Source organism: Ailuropoda melanoleuca, chromosome 14 (assembly GCF_002007445.2).
Source record: "Ailuropoda melanoleuca isolate Jingjing chromosome 14, ASM200744v2, whole genome shotgun sequence".
NCBI lineage: Eukaryota > Metazoa > Chordata > Mammalia > Carnivora > Ursidae > Ailuropoda > Ailuropoda melanoleuca.
In genome coordinates this window covers 31624212-31640853 of record NC_048231.1, presented here as the reverse complement: position 1 = coordinate 31640853, position 16642 = coordinate 31624212, and the positions used below count along the sequence as shown (strand labels likewise).

Sequence of the window (16642 nt, the reverse complement as noted above, 5' to 3'; positions counted from 1 at the left end):
TTGATCCCACAAATATCTAACATCTATAAGATTACTGAATGTTTTACTTTTGAACTGATAGTTTTTATGTCAAGGTAGAGAGGGAATAAGCCTCCTTCATCCCAAACAGAACTGAAGCAAGATTCACCTTCCCACAGACTGCATTATATCCAGCAACAGCGGGGCTGCCAGGTCTGGGCTTAAGTGAATGAATGTGGAGAGGACCACGATGGCCAGCCCAAGGGTTTCCTCATCATATTCTTCAAGAATGGCCCCACAGTCATGGCATCTGCGAAGAAAACAGAGGAATTCTGTCCACAAAAGCCAGCAATGGTTTCAAGATATAACAAAGTATATAAAGCCATTTCTCAGGAGTCTTGGAAAAGTCCCCAAAAGGAGGTCAGTGGCCCCATTCTCGCGATACATAATGGACTCCAATGCCACCCTCAACCTAGATACAGAAACAGCACACATGGCAGGGATCAGGAAGGTTCTTAAAATCACTAAAAACATTCAGCTCACAACTGCCTGGCCTCTATGTACATGAATTATTGGTCCCTTTTACGGCGAGCACCAGTAGGACTAACAGTTTGAAGCTTCTGGTTGAGGGATTTTATGCATGTAAAATTATTGCTAGGATAGTAACTAGATATTTTTTTTTTCATTTGTTGAAATTAAACATGAAAAAATGCCTAGACACAAATGGAAGCTTTCCTATGCTCCCGGATTGAACAATGTCCTATTTGTGGGTGAGAGATGGGGTAGTTAAGCCAAGAGAACATTCTAGAAAGCCTGAGGAGTCTGGATCACAGTCTCTGCTCTACCACTTACTCAAATCAGTCTTACAAACTCACCACACCTACTGAGAGTAATAGTTTAAGACACAGTGACACCTGCCCCTAAGCAACTTCCAACTTACTGCTCTCGATAGTAGCTAACATAGGTTCAATTTAATTCATCTCAACCAAAGCCACAGACCTTCTATTCAGCCACAGCTGGACAGCTTTATAAAGCGAAGGGAAAGTCTACTGGGAATAGCGAGTAAACTAGAGCTAAGATCACTATTGAGAACTTTTCATCTGGAAACTTCCTAAATAAATACAAACTCTATATATGAAATTCCTGACAAACTGAGTTTTAAAAAATGTAGGATTCACATCTTTAACTAAAAAAGAAGAGAAAAGGAGTGCACACAAAGACTGGGACTTGGAGGAGGACACAAAATGGGGACATTGTACCAAAGGAGGAGCTAGAAGAGCCCTCCACACACAGCTAGGGGCTCCCTGTGTGGACATTCCACCGCAGCTCTCCAAGGCGGGCTCCTTCGCTTCTTCAGGAATGACCAGCCCCTCGTGCCTCATACTCGTCTCCCTTTATCACAAGCCTCCCCACTGTGTCACCAGGAAGTCTCCTGGCCCAAAGGGACCTCTCCAGACTTGAAAGCCTGCAAGTCTTATTCTTCATCATACTCAGTACACAAGCACTTGTGTGCCGGGCAATGTATAGGGAGCTTAGGGTATAAAAGACAGAAGAAAGGGTCCCGGTCCCTAAGGAACTCACAGTCTATGGAAGCACCTGTATGTACAAACAATGACACCATTAAAATACAATGTGGTAAGTGGTAGAACAGAAAGAGGTAGTGAACACTATGGAAGCTTGGAGAATGGCATGACTAATTCTGCCTTGTGTGTGGTCAGGGAAACTCTGCCCTCAGTTGGGTTCTGAAGCATGACTAGGAGTTCGCCACGTAGAGAAAGTACAGAGAAAAGGGCACCTATGAAATCACAGAAGAGAGAACACATCAGGCATGCTCTGGGGAAGGTGAGGGGGCTGGGGCAAGAGCTCCTGGTGAGGAGCGGCAAGGCCATACCTTCACGATCTCAAGGGCCTTTTGTCATAAGCAAAGGCATTTGGACTTTATCCTGCAAGAACTCTGGGGATATGGAAGGCTGACAAACCATGAGGTGACATAAACAGTTTGAGACTCAGGGAAAGGATCCTGCCCGCAGGATGGGAATCGGAATCAAGTCTCATACTTAGTCCCATCCTCACGATTTGAAGCTTCTAATAATCAGTAAGTGGCTATGATTTGAATTTGTCCAAACTGAGAAAGTTCCGTGCCTGGCATAAACCAAAGGTGGCCATCCAATGATCCAACGTTTCCAAAACAACAAATGCCCACCCGCACTGAGGGCGACGGCCTCTTGACGAACAAATTATGATTTAAAGCATAACATGCCTCCTCTGATCCTTTCTCCCAACCACAGTGAGCAAATGCTTAAATTCCGTAAATCTGGGGAAGAAAAGAACAGTGTGAGCTTACTTGTCTGTCATCACCGTCGGCTGCTCGTCAGTGAATTCTTCGGGGGCTGGCACAAACATACTGACGATGCTGGGTGCGGACAGCAGGCTGGATTTAGTGGCGCCTGGGTAAGCAGCAAGGAGACACCTGGTGAATAAAGGTCTGTTTCTGCGGGCCAGGAAAAGCCCCATCCTTCTCTCATACTTGGGAGGATTCCCAAGATCACACTCCTGAGATGTGATGGGATCAGCTCAACGGCATGGTGAAAACCCCTCAAGGGTAAAATGAATTCAAGAAAGACTGTGATTTGTTTCTGCTTATATGATTTCTAAGAGCTAGACTCCTATCTCTCTCTTTGCTTCTTGACTTCGAAAAAAATTGGAAAAGAGTTCAGTGTGCCAACAGGGGATGAAGACAAAAACAGAAAAAGGGGGAAATCTATTCAAAGTGCACCCTTGAGTTTACAATCCTTATTTGCTAGGCATACATGCAAGCTGCCCTTACGAACCTCTGTTTTTAAAGTCACCAATGCCTACAAACCCTAAAATGCGGCTAATTTGAGAAGGGAATAAGATCCCAGAACTCTACACATTTAAGCAAGGGGAGGGGTTTGAGCTAAGAAATATCAGAATAGCTTTTTACCTTGGAAATTAATATCATAAGCCCCAAAGCCAAAGACTTCATTTTTCAAACTGAAATATTTATGAAAAATCAAGTGTGTTGAAGGAATCATCCAGTGACTTTAGCCAATCAACATCACAGAGTTTAAAACTTCGGGTTTTGATGCCTTCAGAGAAATCTAAGGCAGGAATCTTGGTGACATGCTCTGGCAATGAGTAAATTCAGAGAACCAGGTGATTGCTCTCTACTAAGAAAACCACCCGTGCCAGGTAGAGTCAGGAAAGAAGGCAGAAAACCTCAGTGGTCCGTTAAAGAGTCTGTTTCTCATCAAGGAACTGGAAATTGAGTGCTGGAAAACAAAACAAAATTGTATGATCTTTCCTTAAATAGGAGAAAGATATGATTCAGAGAACCGGTTTTTAAAAGAAGTAACATGAAAATTTTAGAAACCTAGCAAAGTGGGCAATGTGTTTCAATGTGTGGGAGAAAAAAATGGTATTGAAGCCTTTAAAGACTCAAGATGCTGCCGGACTGTATATTCCCTTGACTGATTAAAGGCTACAAAGTGTGTTTATGAGAAGCAGGAGACCTGCAGACTCAAACAGCAAAGGAGAGTATCTAAAAATATCTTATGTCACTTCCGAAGATCCCAAATGGGTATCTAAATTTTACTGCAATATTTACCAGCTATCTCTGAGTAACAGTCTTTCCCACCTGTACCCCAGTATATCACTAACAAGGATCTCCAATTGTTTCATCAAGATGGTGCTTTCAGTAGAAGCAACACTATTTATTACAAACATAACTACACTTTGATTAATAATAGAAAAGGCAAGAACTGGGACAAGATAAAAGGAGACATGATTAATTATTAAGCACTAAGGTAAACAGCATGTAGGTGCTTTAAGCAACCAAAAAACAGAAAGTTTAAATCTAATATTCCACATTTCTTGAACATTGACAGACCATGTCTACCAGATGCCAAAATGTCTTGTGCTAAAAGTGGAAAAAGTCAGCCCATAAGATGGTGATATATATACAGTCTTACTAGAAACAAGACACTAAAAGGAAAAAAAAATTCTTGAGTAAAGTCTTAAAGAAGACTATACCCATTACTATTAAATAGAATTCACAATTCAATCAAGAAAAGGGAAGGAATCAAAGTCATTTGGGTGGTTTCAAGCCAATAATTACCCACTACAAATGCCAAGAAACAGGTGTTTTGGACAATAATAGCGCCGTGAAGTTGTTTATTCACATGACAACACAAAACATGTCATGCAAGATTTATGGCAATCATCTATAAAAGTTATTGGGTGCTGGCTCCCCCATGGCAACATTGGCTAAATCACTGGATTTCTGAATAGGGCTAATCATTTGGGAGTAGACTAACATAGACAAAGAAGGTGGGAAATGCAAAAGGAAGCTACGGACCTCAGCCACCTTTTGTTCTAGCCGAGTTACAACAAAGTCTGCAACATTAAAGGCAGTCCTATCATCCCCCAGCTGTAGGCAATACTTCTGATGGCAACACTACCCCAAGTGTACTCTGTATGGAACCAGGAACAGAAATAGAAGGTTCTTAGAAGCTTGAATAAAGAGGAGACCTCCCCCAAAGTCCAACTCCAAAGCTGGAGATTTTGACCAAAGCCGCTTCGAGAATCTTAGAGATAGGAGGCATTGTAAAGGTTTTGGTTTGTTCAAAAGATGCAAGTGCCCATCAGTCCCTTAGTTGCATCAGTGGACTTCTTCAGTTTCCTGTGAATGAGACTTTGTCTCTCTATCTTTGTTCCCTTTACCGTATTCCATTTCTGCGGCTACTAACTTAGTCACTGGATCGTGGATAAGCACCAGCATTGTTTGACCCTTGGCTTCTGTTCATAAAAGCTTTCTCCTAGGCCCATAAGTGAGAAGAGTCTTATCATCTACAGGGGTTAAAACTGCTGCTCACTGCCCAATAAACATTAGCAAAAGCTGAAGAAAAATGTCCCCTCATTCCTAAGGAAAATCAGAAGAGTGATATGACCCTAAATAAGTCTACTTGATCGAGGGAAATAGCTAAGAGAAGCGGTCATAGTTCGTTTCTTGTTTTCTGGGGGTTTTGTTGTTCTTGTTGTTTTTACAAATCATAGATTAAGCTGCTTTCTGCATTAAAAAAGAAGAAAAGTAATGATTAACTAGCCAGGAAATGAATCTTGAAAATCTATATTCTGATGATCTTGGCACAGGTTTATTCTCAGCTTACTCCAATGGGCAGCATAATGCCACAAGGCTATTCTGCGCAATTTCAGATTTCAGATTTCAAAGAAGCTATTCATCCATGATTTCAACATTCTAGAATGAACACAGAGAAGCTGGACCATGTTTTGAGAAGATATACAATAATATGGACGGGTGGATATGTATTGAGAGGAATATCAAAGGACCCAGGGACATGTGGTCTAGAGAAGACTGAGGGAGTAAGCGATGCCTGGCTATTTTCAAACGTCTAAAAAATTATGTGACAGACTAGACTCATTTTAGGTGGCCCCAAACGGAAAGTCACGATAAGAAGAAATTTCTGTCGATAAGGTTCAAAGAGGAGATGTCGTGCGTTCCCAGTCCCTGGAGGTGTTTGAGCAGAGGTTGGATCCACTTTATGGAGCTGCTAAAGAAGAGATCTCAGCACCCGCTGGGTGACCAGATGACTGACATACACAGTGTCTCTCAGCTCATACAGTCTGAGATTCCACGACTCAACTAACCTCTCATTCTCAACGGCTGTCCCTCCAGGTCAGGGTTTAGGCACATTGGCACGTTGCACTGGCGTTTCCCGGGCTGTATCTGTTCTGTGGATAAACAGAGCATTTCAGTCTTCAATGCAGTCAATTTAGCACAGGTAACAGTACAAAGAATTTAACCAATAACCTTGTGGGGCCATTTTTTTGGGTCATTGTTATTGTTGATTATTAATATGTATAGGAAACATCCTAGATTTTCGGGTAGGGTTGTCTGGGGTTTCACTACAAACCTGCAATTCAGGTATATGCAATGCAATTAAAAGCAGGAGAGCGTCTAAAACTGTCCAAAAAAAAGTCTGGATTCTCTACCTCCCCACCGAAAAAGCTCAAATACCATTATCTCTTGGTATGAAATGAAAAAAACTGGAAGGCTAATGTCACAGCCATGAAATAAACGTTTTATGCAAATCAGTAAATACATAAGCTATCGTTTGGGGCAATGGCCAGAAAGGTCATACAGAAAACATGTGGAACTGGTAGCAAGGAAATGGCAGGTATCTCGCTGAGGGCTGAGGAACAGGGGTGAGGGACAGGGGAAGACACGGAGGAGTGGGGCTTCTGGAACATTTGTTTCCTATGAAAGATGAGACGAGGAAGCAGCCATCAGATGAGCATGGATGGAGAAGAGGCAGATATTCGGTGAGCAAGCAGGTGCATGCTGAGGTGAATCAATCATAACCCATGTTTTAGACGGCTTCTGGCAGTGTCGACATGATTAGATTTGTCCCTTTGGAGACCAGTGAGTCACTGAATCGACATATGTGCTATGAAGTGGCAAGCCACCTCACACTGACCCATGTATTCATCGACTCTCCCGCGGTCTTAGATTTGGGGAGAACTTTTCGTGGCACTAATCAAAACAAGAGTACTGAGATGAAGCCCTAGTAGGACTTGGTGACTAGAGAACCAACTCGGAGAATGGGAAACAAGCCCAGGAAAACAGGCGAAAGAAATTCAGACAGCATGTAAATGGCAAGTATTAAGTGAGAAACCAGAGTGACATGAACGAGACTGAAGTTTGGTTGAATGTGAAAAATTCAGTTAAATGGGTTATTTGGCACCACGTAGACTCCGTTTTTAGATTAAAATCTGAATTGGACACTGCGATATAGCTGTCTTTTTATAACTCTACTGAGTCAATCAAACTAGGTTGCCATCGTAGTCCGAATCTGAAATGGTTAGCTTAGGCTGAGCGACTTGCTACAGAAAATAGAAGCATGGTAAAATAATCTTCGGAACCCCAGGTCAACCTAACAAAACGTGGGCATGTAATTACCAGAGAACTAACCAAACAAAGGCTCCCATTCTCAGTTCCTCACGTAGCTTCCTCAGTAAAGAGAGAAACAGAGCCAGTCCTCTTTGGTGTGGACCAAATGACTCCACCCAGACCCAGTGGGCTGTTGAGGCTGGTTATCCTATCTTTCTCCTTGACTCTCTTGCCTGTTGGCTTTTGGCCATTACGTTATTCACTACCGCTTATAGCCAAACGGAAGACAAAACATGAAACCTTTAAAACGTTAAGAACCCTTACAAAGGCCAGAGAGTTGAAACTATCTGTCAAATGTAGGACTGGGTATTTTTGTGAGGGACTTAATTATCTAGCTCTCCTTTTTGGGAAAACAATGGATGGGGGTGGGGGAGATAAGATAAAATGTATGTCAATATTATGGTTTTGAAAAAATAAGTCTGTCGATATTTTGGTTTTGTGGACATAATAATTCCTGGTCATAAGGAAGGATATTTCAAATAACAATCTCACGTAACTATGGCCAGAAAGTACTAACCAAGATACTGAAATTGTCTGATGCAAGTGTTGGCCCCCAGAGCCTGTCACAGTAGCAAGCTGTGACATTTTCATAGTGTATGCATGTTGCAAAGTCCTTCCGCATATGTAATCTTGTAACTCAAATGACCCATTTAATTACAAAAGAAAAAACAAACAAACAAACAAACACGAAAGGCAGGCACTCCAAAAAGCAGGACTGTGGCAGTACTACCGGCTTGGAAAGGAGTACGTGTGCAGAACGTGGGAACAAAGTTCAGAAATGCAGCGTGATCAGGTTTAAAATAAGACATGTCGTGGTGATCGATTCTTACTTTAAAATTGAGGTTAGATGCGGTTCCACCATATGAGCATGGGGGTGTGCAGGGCAAGCTGGTGACCCTGCTAACTAAAGCACAGAGCTCATATTCCCAAACCTACCAGCAGATCATGATGTCACTAAGCTACATTTGTTATTATTAGTATTACTATTAATACTATTACTATTACTATTATTAATAGTATTACTATTAATTAGTATTACTATTAATATGCCCTGATTTGGGGGGTACTTTACAAAACAAAGACTACTGATAATCTGGTGTTTTTGTTTGTTCTGTTTTTTAATTGGCAACATGAAAGGAGGGAGTTCCATTCCCTCCTTTATGCATTGACATCACTTAACTCCCAGATAGATAACCTAGTATCTGGAATCTGGGTCTTAGAGGAAAAAGAATTGGACCAGCCTAAATGGACAAACAGGTGGCTCTAGAACACTTGGGAAGTTTAAATAGACTTATTCATTACCTTGGGTTTTAAAAAAAAAAATTACTTGAACCACAGAACACAAGAGAAAATCTAATCCTTCATTCACACGAGAGCAAAGGGGACACAAAGAAAGTGGCATTTAGCTAATCTGAGAGGTAAAACAAGAAGAAAAAGCTTGACCCACCAGTGTCCCAGTTGCTGATGTTATGGGGGGCGCTAGACTGATGTTCCAGCTGTCGCTTCATTAACTGGCTCATTGTCAGAGCTCCCAAGGATCCCCTTTTCATCTGCCTATACTGAGCTATATGGAGGAAATTAGGACATGATTACTAGGGGGAATAAATTTCCACTGCACACAAAGGCTCTACAAATCCATATAGAATCTTAATTGAACCTTCATTGGCTATTTGTAATTGCTCAGTAAATTGTATGCTCCCGTCCAAGGGAAAAACTAAGGCACATTGCTGTTCTGGGTACCTTTCTTCCCTCAGTAAAGAATGAAAAGAGTGCCTATGAGCATTTTTCTGTACCCTGTAAATATCTACTCCAGTTACAACAATATGATTACTTTTTTATTTATATACTCTACCTTGTTCCAAAAAGGATTTAAGGCAGATAATACTACTTTGAATTTATAGCTTAACTTTTTTTAATGGAGCTTGTGCATACATAGTTTCAGGCTCCATTATATCCCCATGAGGTCCCTGTGTGTGTGTGTGTGTGTGTGTGTGTGTGTGTGTGCATATATATTTTGGAGTAAAATGACACATATCGACCCCAAATTTTTGAGAGAGAAACTGAAGCAAATGATACTATGTTACTTGGGGACCAACTAGCAAACGAGGTGGTCATAGAACCAAAACATGTTCACTCCAAAGTCAATACAATTTTAATCTCTGTAGGAGCCTCTGCCTACTGTTTGGGAAATGTGAATTGAATCGCCTTCCACAAGTGTGTTCTAGTACAAATCTTTGTTTTAGAGAGTAGTGGTAACATTTTTATCCTGCAATCAAGCATTGACAAATATCCCACCAATGAATGTCAAGTTAAGAGCATTTCCAAACCAGAAAAACAATTAAAAAATTTTTTAAAAAACCACTCCTGCCAGTAGACTGTTGAGTAAAAAAAGCAACCTGCCTCCTACCCTCGTATTCCTCCGCCAGGGCTCCCATCAGTCCCTGCCCCCAGCCCAGTGAGAAAAGCAGAGAATCGCTGAGGTGCCTTTTCTACATGATCCCAAACTCCTGGACGCTGGAGAGCGTGTGGTTATTCACTCTCTTAGGAGGACAATTTCAGAAACTGAAGCCCTGAAATATATGCTCTACGAGGGGATGGTAGAAACTGGGATGATTGTATGGCCCCTGGAAAGCCTTAAATGTTATACATAGGTTTCACAATCACTGTACCAAGACCGCAACTTGGCGAGATGTGAAATCAATTATAACATTTTAATGTAATTAGCATGCTGTTTGATTCATGGCAGTCGTGGCATGGTTAGCTACAAAATGATCAGCTAGCAAACTGATCCAAAGAGAGGGGTGTGATGGGAATTCTTATGTCTTGGAGTCCATGTCGATTAAATTCACAATAATGACTATGCCAACCAACATGGAAAATCTCCGATTCCTGTTGACTGGTGAAATTTACAGTGTTATGACTCACTTGAAATGTGCAAACTTCAGGTCAAATGCAAAAGCAGAAATCTTGTAGAAGACTTAACCGATTTAAAAATGAGCATGTTCAAAGGAGGATTTAAAACCTCTAGTGATTTCATAATTTCTCTGATTCTCAGTTGTGTGTAAAGACAGCAGAATTCCCTGAGAGTAAAAAACCTTTAACGTTCAGCTCAGTGTGTGAGGTGCCTGGCATGATGCCTCCAAGAACACACCACCAACGGCCATGCAATACATGTTTTTAATGGAGAGGAGGAGAAAGGTGGAAATCTAATGATGCACTCTGCTGACTTGCTAGAGTCATGAGACATTGGATACGCTTATTTTATGACACATTTAACTAGCACTGAAGTCAAGCTGACTTAGTCACCCTATCTCCAATTATACCCAAGTTGGAATTCTGATTAGAATTCACTATCTTCCTTTTTTTTGGATGATTCACGTAAATTAGGAGGAGAAAATACACTTTCGTGATTCTAGTATGTGGGCTTAACAACGGGCGTTCTATCACGTTATCAAAGAGATTTTTTATGATAAAAGAACAATTAAATCCAGAACTAGCTGTTCTTCTTTGCTACCAAAAGGGCAAGTAACTGTCGCTTGAAAATGCTTTCTTATAATTTCTATAATCTCTATTGTAAGTGAATTTGAGTTATTCTAAGGCAGTGTGTGATACCAAAAAAAGAGCACAGATTTGCCAATCAAACAGACCTGGCATCAATCCCTGTCTCTATCACTTAGTAGCTACCTGACTTTAGGCAAGTCATTTAGCCTCTCTGACCTCTGTTTCCTAGTCTATAAAATGGGGTCAGTAATATTTGCCATGCAGGGCCGATGTCAGGATTGAGTAAAATAACCATGTGTGTAACCATTTGGCACAGTGCCCAGCACGTGGTAAGTGTCAAATAAATGGGAACTACTATTAACTATTATGACTATGAACTCCTCGAACCGGGGGTGTCTCTTACTTATTCACTTTGGATCCCCAGTGGCAAGCACAGTGCCCGGCACCCAGCAGACACTTAATAAATAGTTGCTGAATGAATGAATGCATGAATGAATGAATCATGAAGATGACGATGTTGTTCCATACTACCAGTCCAGCATTTGAGTTAAGATCTTTATCTGGTTTTCGGGATCACCCTTATTTCAAAAGATGGTCAAATGAAAATTAACTAGCTCCTCAGGCAGCGTCTACACGGAGCACAAAAGAGACCAGCACGTGGGACAAGGGCTTGCAGGAGCTGCGCCTCCGTATCCTGATACTGCTGGGAACCTCCCAAGCTAAAGTCTCTCAACTCCTTCCACCGAGGCAGGGGACACCCTTACCTTCACCTCAACGGAACTCACGCTCCTCGAGGACAACATCTAGGACCCAACCACGGAAGGCAGTTTCAAAACAGTTGCTCCCTACAGATCCTGTAGCATTTCATGCCATTTTTATTTTCAGATCCAAAAGGGCTAGATCCAATCATGACTCTGGGATCACAATCTAGTTGTTACATTTATTTCATGATAACCTAGATAAAATTTTGTCACTGACGGAAGTGATTCCAAAGAAACAAAGGGGTTCAGTGTAAAATTCTGTCACGAACAATGCTTTTCACTTGCCCCAAAACTAGTTCCATGCCTTATGTTTAGGCTAGTCATCGACAATTCTTCCTTTCTTGAATTATGAAATTCAGTGATAATTCCTTCACAGATTGGGATTCTTGGCCAATCAGTGATGGTACTGATTTATCAAACACTCGAGATGTTGACAAAACTGAGCCTATGCCTCAGAATCTCTGAGATCTTACTGCCGAGTGTCCCCCTAGGAAGCTAACACAACGTGTATAAAGAAAAAACACCAACGCCGGGAGCGTGAACATTGAAAACAATGCAGCAGATATTGTTCCAAAATCAATGTACAGGTAAAATGATCACCAAAGGAAATCTTACTTGATATTGAGGAATGGCTGCTTGTTTCTGGCACACCTGCTTCTAAAGTGGGGGCAGATGAGGATTCTCGTGGCATTTCCAAAGTTGAAAGTCCTTTAGTAGAAGGATCTACAAACAAATAGTATTTACAGCTCAGGACATTGATTACAAGCAATGAATGAATCTCCATATCTTTTCCTTCTTGCCTAACACACCCATTCAAATCATTCTATATGGTCTGGCCCTCCCAATTACTTTAATGGAATTATGTACACGCTGGTTTCCAAATTCCATGCAGAAATGCTTCCGTTACACTCTGCCTCTGTGACTCTGCCTCTCAGAGATTAACAAAAGCACAGTCACAAAACTAAAGCTCAACACGCCCCCACTGCCCAGCCTCGAGCAGGTCACTTCACCTTTCCAGAGCTGAATTTCTTTTCACCTATTACCTAAAGACGCTTATAGTTCATTCCACCTACATCATTCCACCACTCCACCTCTTTCTGGCAATTTGGTACTCATTAATTACATCTCAATTATACAGACAGTTCCTCCTCCAGAAGGTCTTCAAGGAACCCCATCCCCCGAAAAAATACAAACGAGAAAATGGGTCGTGTGATCCTCTTATGTAATCCCAGGACACTCTGTCGTTAACCTTTCCCAAACTTAACACACTATGACGTAATTGTCTATGGACTTGTGTAGAACCTTAAGCATAAGGAATTTAAGAGCAGGGACTGTATCTAATTTGGAATAAATACTATGAATTCAGATTTTCTATTTTATTAGGTGAGCAAGAAACAGACTGTCTCATTTCCTCCTTCTATTTGGCAGATGTATCTAAGAGGAAATATTTTCTGCATACACTACTGTCTTATGAATCTATCAGTAATGGGAAACAAGCTGTCCCAAGCTATTCTAGGTAAAGATTATCCTTTAAAACTTTTGAGAAGTTTAATGGTTTATCATAGCAACCCCCCCCCAAATTCTTTACAAATCTCCTTGCCATCTTAAGCAACACTATATACTGAACAGAGTGAGCAGCCTGGAGTTACCCTACAAGCATTCACGAATGTCCCATGCTATAATTTGGGGACGCCTCCCTAAATGGCTTCAAGTTCTCAAGCTTCACGATGACTCTGTCTCATTCTTTCATGTCGTCAACTTTTTCTTGTCACAGAGCAAGTCACCAAACATTCACACATACATACAACTGAAGTCCGCAGATGCTGTTCTATCCTTGGATGACCACTACACTTGTCAGACACAAAAGTAAAATCGATCTTAGGTGAGAGGCTGAGAGGAAAGTTTTCGAGCATTGATGCGGGAACATCCAGTTTTGATTCTCAGAGGTCTTTCTGAATAGATACGGTTGCCAGATTAATCATTTCTTGATGAAAAAAAAAAAGTAGAACTGTTTCCTGAACCCTCTTGAGTAAGCACAAAATGACAACCTGTTTTAAATTACCTTAGTCACTAAGATATCAGAGGTTAGGCTCTTACTTTTCTCTTAGGTATTCTCCCCAAACTTCTAGTTCAAAACATGCATAGTCAAAAAAAAAACTTTTTAAAATTAAGATTAAATAAGTAAGTAAAAACATGCACAAGTCACCTCTCTTCACCCCCATCTGCCTGTTTCCTGCATGCTGTTCCTAGGGCATCATACTCCCACCAATAATGTAGGATGAAAAAGCTTAAAGCTCATTTTTGAGAATTCTCTGAAAGATCATTGAGACTTTTAGAGTTTTGCTTTGCTTATTAAAATCTTTGCTGTATCTGTAATTTCAAAGAAATGTCATGACTATAAGGTAACTGGTTATAACCATTATTGTACAAAGATTCCATAAACCAGACAATTTTTGCTCAGTCCTAAATCCTTTTATGAAACCTTCCATTTGTATACAGCTTAAGATGACAAACACTGGAATAGACCTATACACTAAGCTTAAACTATTTTTTTTAAAGATTTTATTTATTTATTTGACAGAGAGAGAGACAGCCAGCGAGAGAGGGAACACAAGCAGGGGGAGTGGGAGAGGAAGAAGCAGGCTCATAGCAGAGGAGCCTGATGTGGGGCTCGATCCCAGAACGCCGGGATCACGCCCTGAGCCGAAGGCAGACGCTTAACCGCTGTGCCACCCAGGCGCCCCAGCTTAAACTATTTTTATTCAGTGTTTATAGTGATGTGCAGAAAATGCCTTAACCATTCATTCATCAAACATTTGCCAAAACTCTACCAGGCACTTGGGATACAATCAGTGAACAAACTAGGTAAGAACCGTTGCCTTTGGGAACTTTCATTTTAGTGCGGAGAGACAGACAATAACATACATAAAAGTAAAATTGTAATGTTAGGAGAGTAATTCTCTGTAGGAGAGACACAGAGAAGAAGGGATTCCAAGATGCCAGACAGGGGTGGAAAGGTGCAGTGTGGTCCAGGCCTCATTGGAAACCTAAGGATCAACAGAAGGGAGAGAGGAAACCAGGCAGACATGTGGGGAAGATGGTTTCAGGCTGAGGAAGCAGCCAGCGCAAAGGCCCTCAGGTGGAACTATGCGGGGAGTGTTCAAGAAATGGCAGGGGCCACCACAGCTGCATAGAAGCGATGGGGTGAGAGCAGCACCAAATGAAGTCCGAGAGCTAATGAGAATCGAGACCACAGAGCACTCCAGAAATATCAAGGACCTGAGCTTTTACTATGAAAGAAATGGGGAGCCAATGGAGGGTTTTAATCAGAGGAATGGTATCATCTCATGTCTTAAAGGATCACTGTAATTGCTGTGTTGGGAAAATATGAAGGCAATAAGGGTTGAAGACAGGGGACCAGTCAGGAGGCTACAGTCACTGACCCAGGTGAGAAGTGTGGGGGCTCAGAGCAGAGTGAAGCAGGGGAGATAGTGGAAGGGGACCAGATTCTGGATATATTTTGAAGGTAGATTAAGGTGACCACACAAAATAGAGGATGCCCAGTTAAAACTTAATTTCAGATAAACAATAGATAACTTTTTATTATGAGTACGTCCCACGTATGTCCCAAGTATACCTGATAGAAAAGGCTTTAATTCTTCACTTCTCCCTGAATCCACGCTCTTTGCCATGTGACTTAGAAGTTCCACCCTCATTACAGGCAGGGTATATTTCTCTCTTGACTTTGGCTTCAGCTAGGTGATTTGTTTTGGCTATGAAATATCTGCAGGCGTACCGCAGCCAAATGCTTGAAAAGTGCCTGTGCAATTAGACTTGCTCTCTTGTGCCTCTTGCCATCACCATGAGAAGATATTCCCAGGCTTCAGGGATCCCAGGAGGAGGTTGGCCACCCAGCCCAGCTCAGCCTAGATTAGCCAATCCACAGTGACCAATAGACTTACCATTATATGTTGCTGAGATTTTATGCTTATTTGTAACACAGCATTATTCCAGCAATAGGCAACTGAGTGAGTTGTCTCAGCATAAAGACAATATATAAAATCATAAAACCAGATGAGATCACCCAGACAGTGAGTGTAGACAGAGGACTGAGACCCTAGGGCACTCCCTCTTTAGAGAGCTAAGGAGGAACCAACAAGAGATTGAGAAGGAGTGACCACCGAATAAACAGAAAACCAGGAGAGTACAGTATTCAAGAAGCCAAACAAAGCGGGGAGGTACGAGCTAAGAACTGACCACTGGAGGTCATTGGTCACCTTGACAAGTGATGTCTGGGTGAACCACTGGGGATGAAAGCTTCATAGGAATGATAAATTCTTTTTAGAAGGAATAGAATGGGAAAAAATTGGAGATAATGATTGTATAGGTAACTCTTTAATATGTTTTGCCAAGAGGGGAGGAGCAAAACGAGATAATAAGTGGGAGAACTGGGATCAAGAACTTTTTTTTTTAAGAGAAAAATAAAATTATGTTAGTATGCTCAAGTCAAGAATACCTTAGGAAGAAAAAAATCTAGCAGGGGTGGGGAGGAAAGAAGGGAGAATTTCTAGGCCTATAGCCCTGAATAGGTAAGAGAAATGAAATCTTCTCCACATGTGGAAAAGCTGGCTTTAAACAGTAAAACCAGACAGTTCACCTGTAGCCCCAGCGATGAAGGCCAGGTGTACAAGTGCAGATACTGGAAGGCAGGCAAATGAGGTGGCAGGAAGCTGCGGAAATTTCTTCTTATTATGTCAAACAGGAAGAGTTATTGGAAGTTTGGAAAGACAAGTCACCAAAAAATAAACAGTCACTCAGGAGAATGGAAACGTGAATGGACCAGGGAAATATGGTACGATGGCCAGGTAGTTTAAGGATCCAGTTGAGATCTATGGTCACGAATTTAAAATGAGACCAGTCATCAAGAACTTCTCAAACTCAATACGCGAGAAACAAATAAACAAATCATAAAATGGGCAGAAGATATGCACAGACACTTTTCCAATGAAGACATACAAATGGCTAACAGACACATGAAAAAATGTTCAAAATCATTAGCCATCAGGGAAATTCAAATCAAAACCACACTGAGATACCACCTTACGCCAGTTAGAATGGCAAAGATAGACAAGGCAAGAAACAACAATTGTTGGAGAGGATGTGGAGAAAGGGGATCCCTCCTACATTGTTGGTGGGAATGCAAGTTGGTACAGCCACTCTGGAAAACAGTGTGGAGGTCCCTTAAAAAGTTAAAAATTGAACTACCCTATGACCCAGCCATTGCACTACTGGGTGTTTACCCCAAAGATACAGACGTAGTAAAGAGAAGGGCCATATGCACCCCAATGTTCATAGCTGCATTGTCCACAATAGCCAAATCATGGAAGGAGCCGAGATGCCCTTCAACAGATGACTGGATTAAGAAGCTGTG

At 41.5% G+C, this 16642-nt stretch overlaps 1 protein-coding gene across 1 annotated transcript in view; it reads right to left on the bottom strand.

Moving 5' to 3' along the window:
- The window catches only part of UNC79 (unc-79 homolog, NALCN channel complex subunit), a 203516-nt gene that overhangs the window by 55880 nt on the left and 130994 nt on the right, over nucleotides 1–16642 (bottom strand). Inside the window, 5 exon segments of the mRNA XM_034643061.1 lie at nucleotides 128–268; nucleotides 2303–2405; nucleotides 5647–5730; nucleotides 8397–8513; nucleotides 11827–11934. Coding sequence (XP_034498952.1) covers nucleotides 128–268; nucleotides 2303–2405; nucleotides 5647–5730; nucleotides 8397–8513; nucleotides 11827–11934 — 553 coding nt within the window.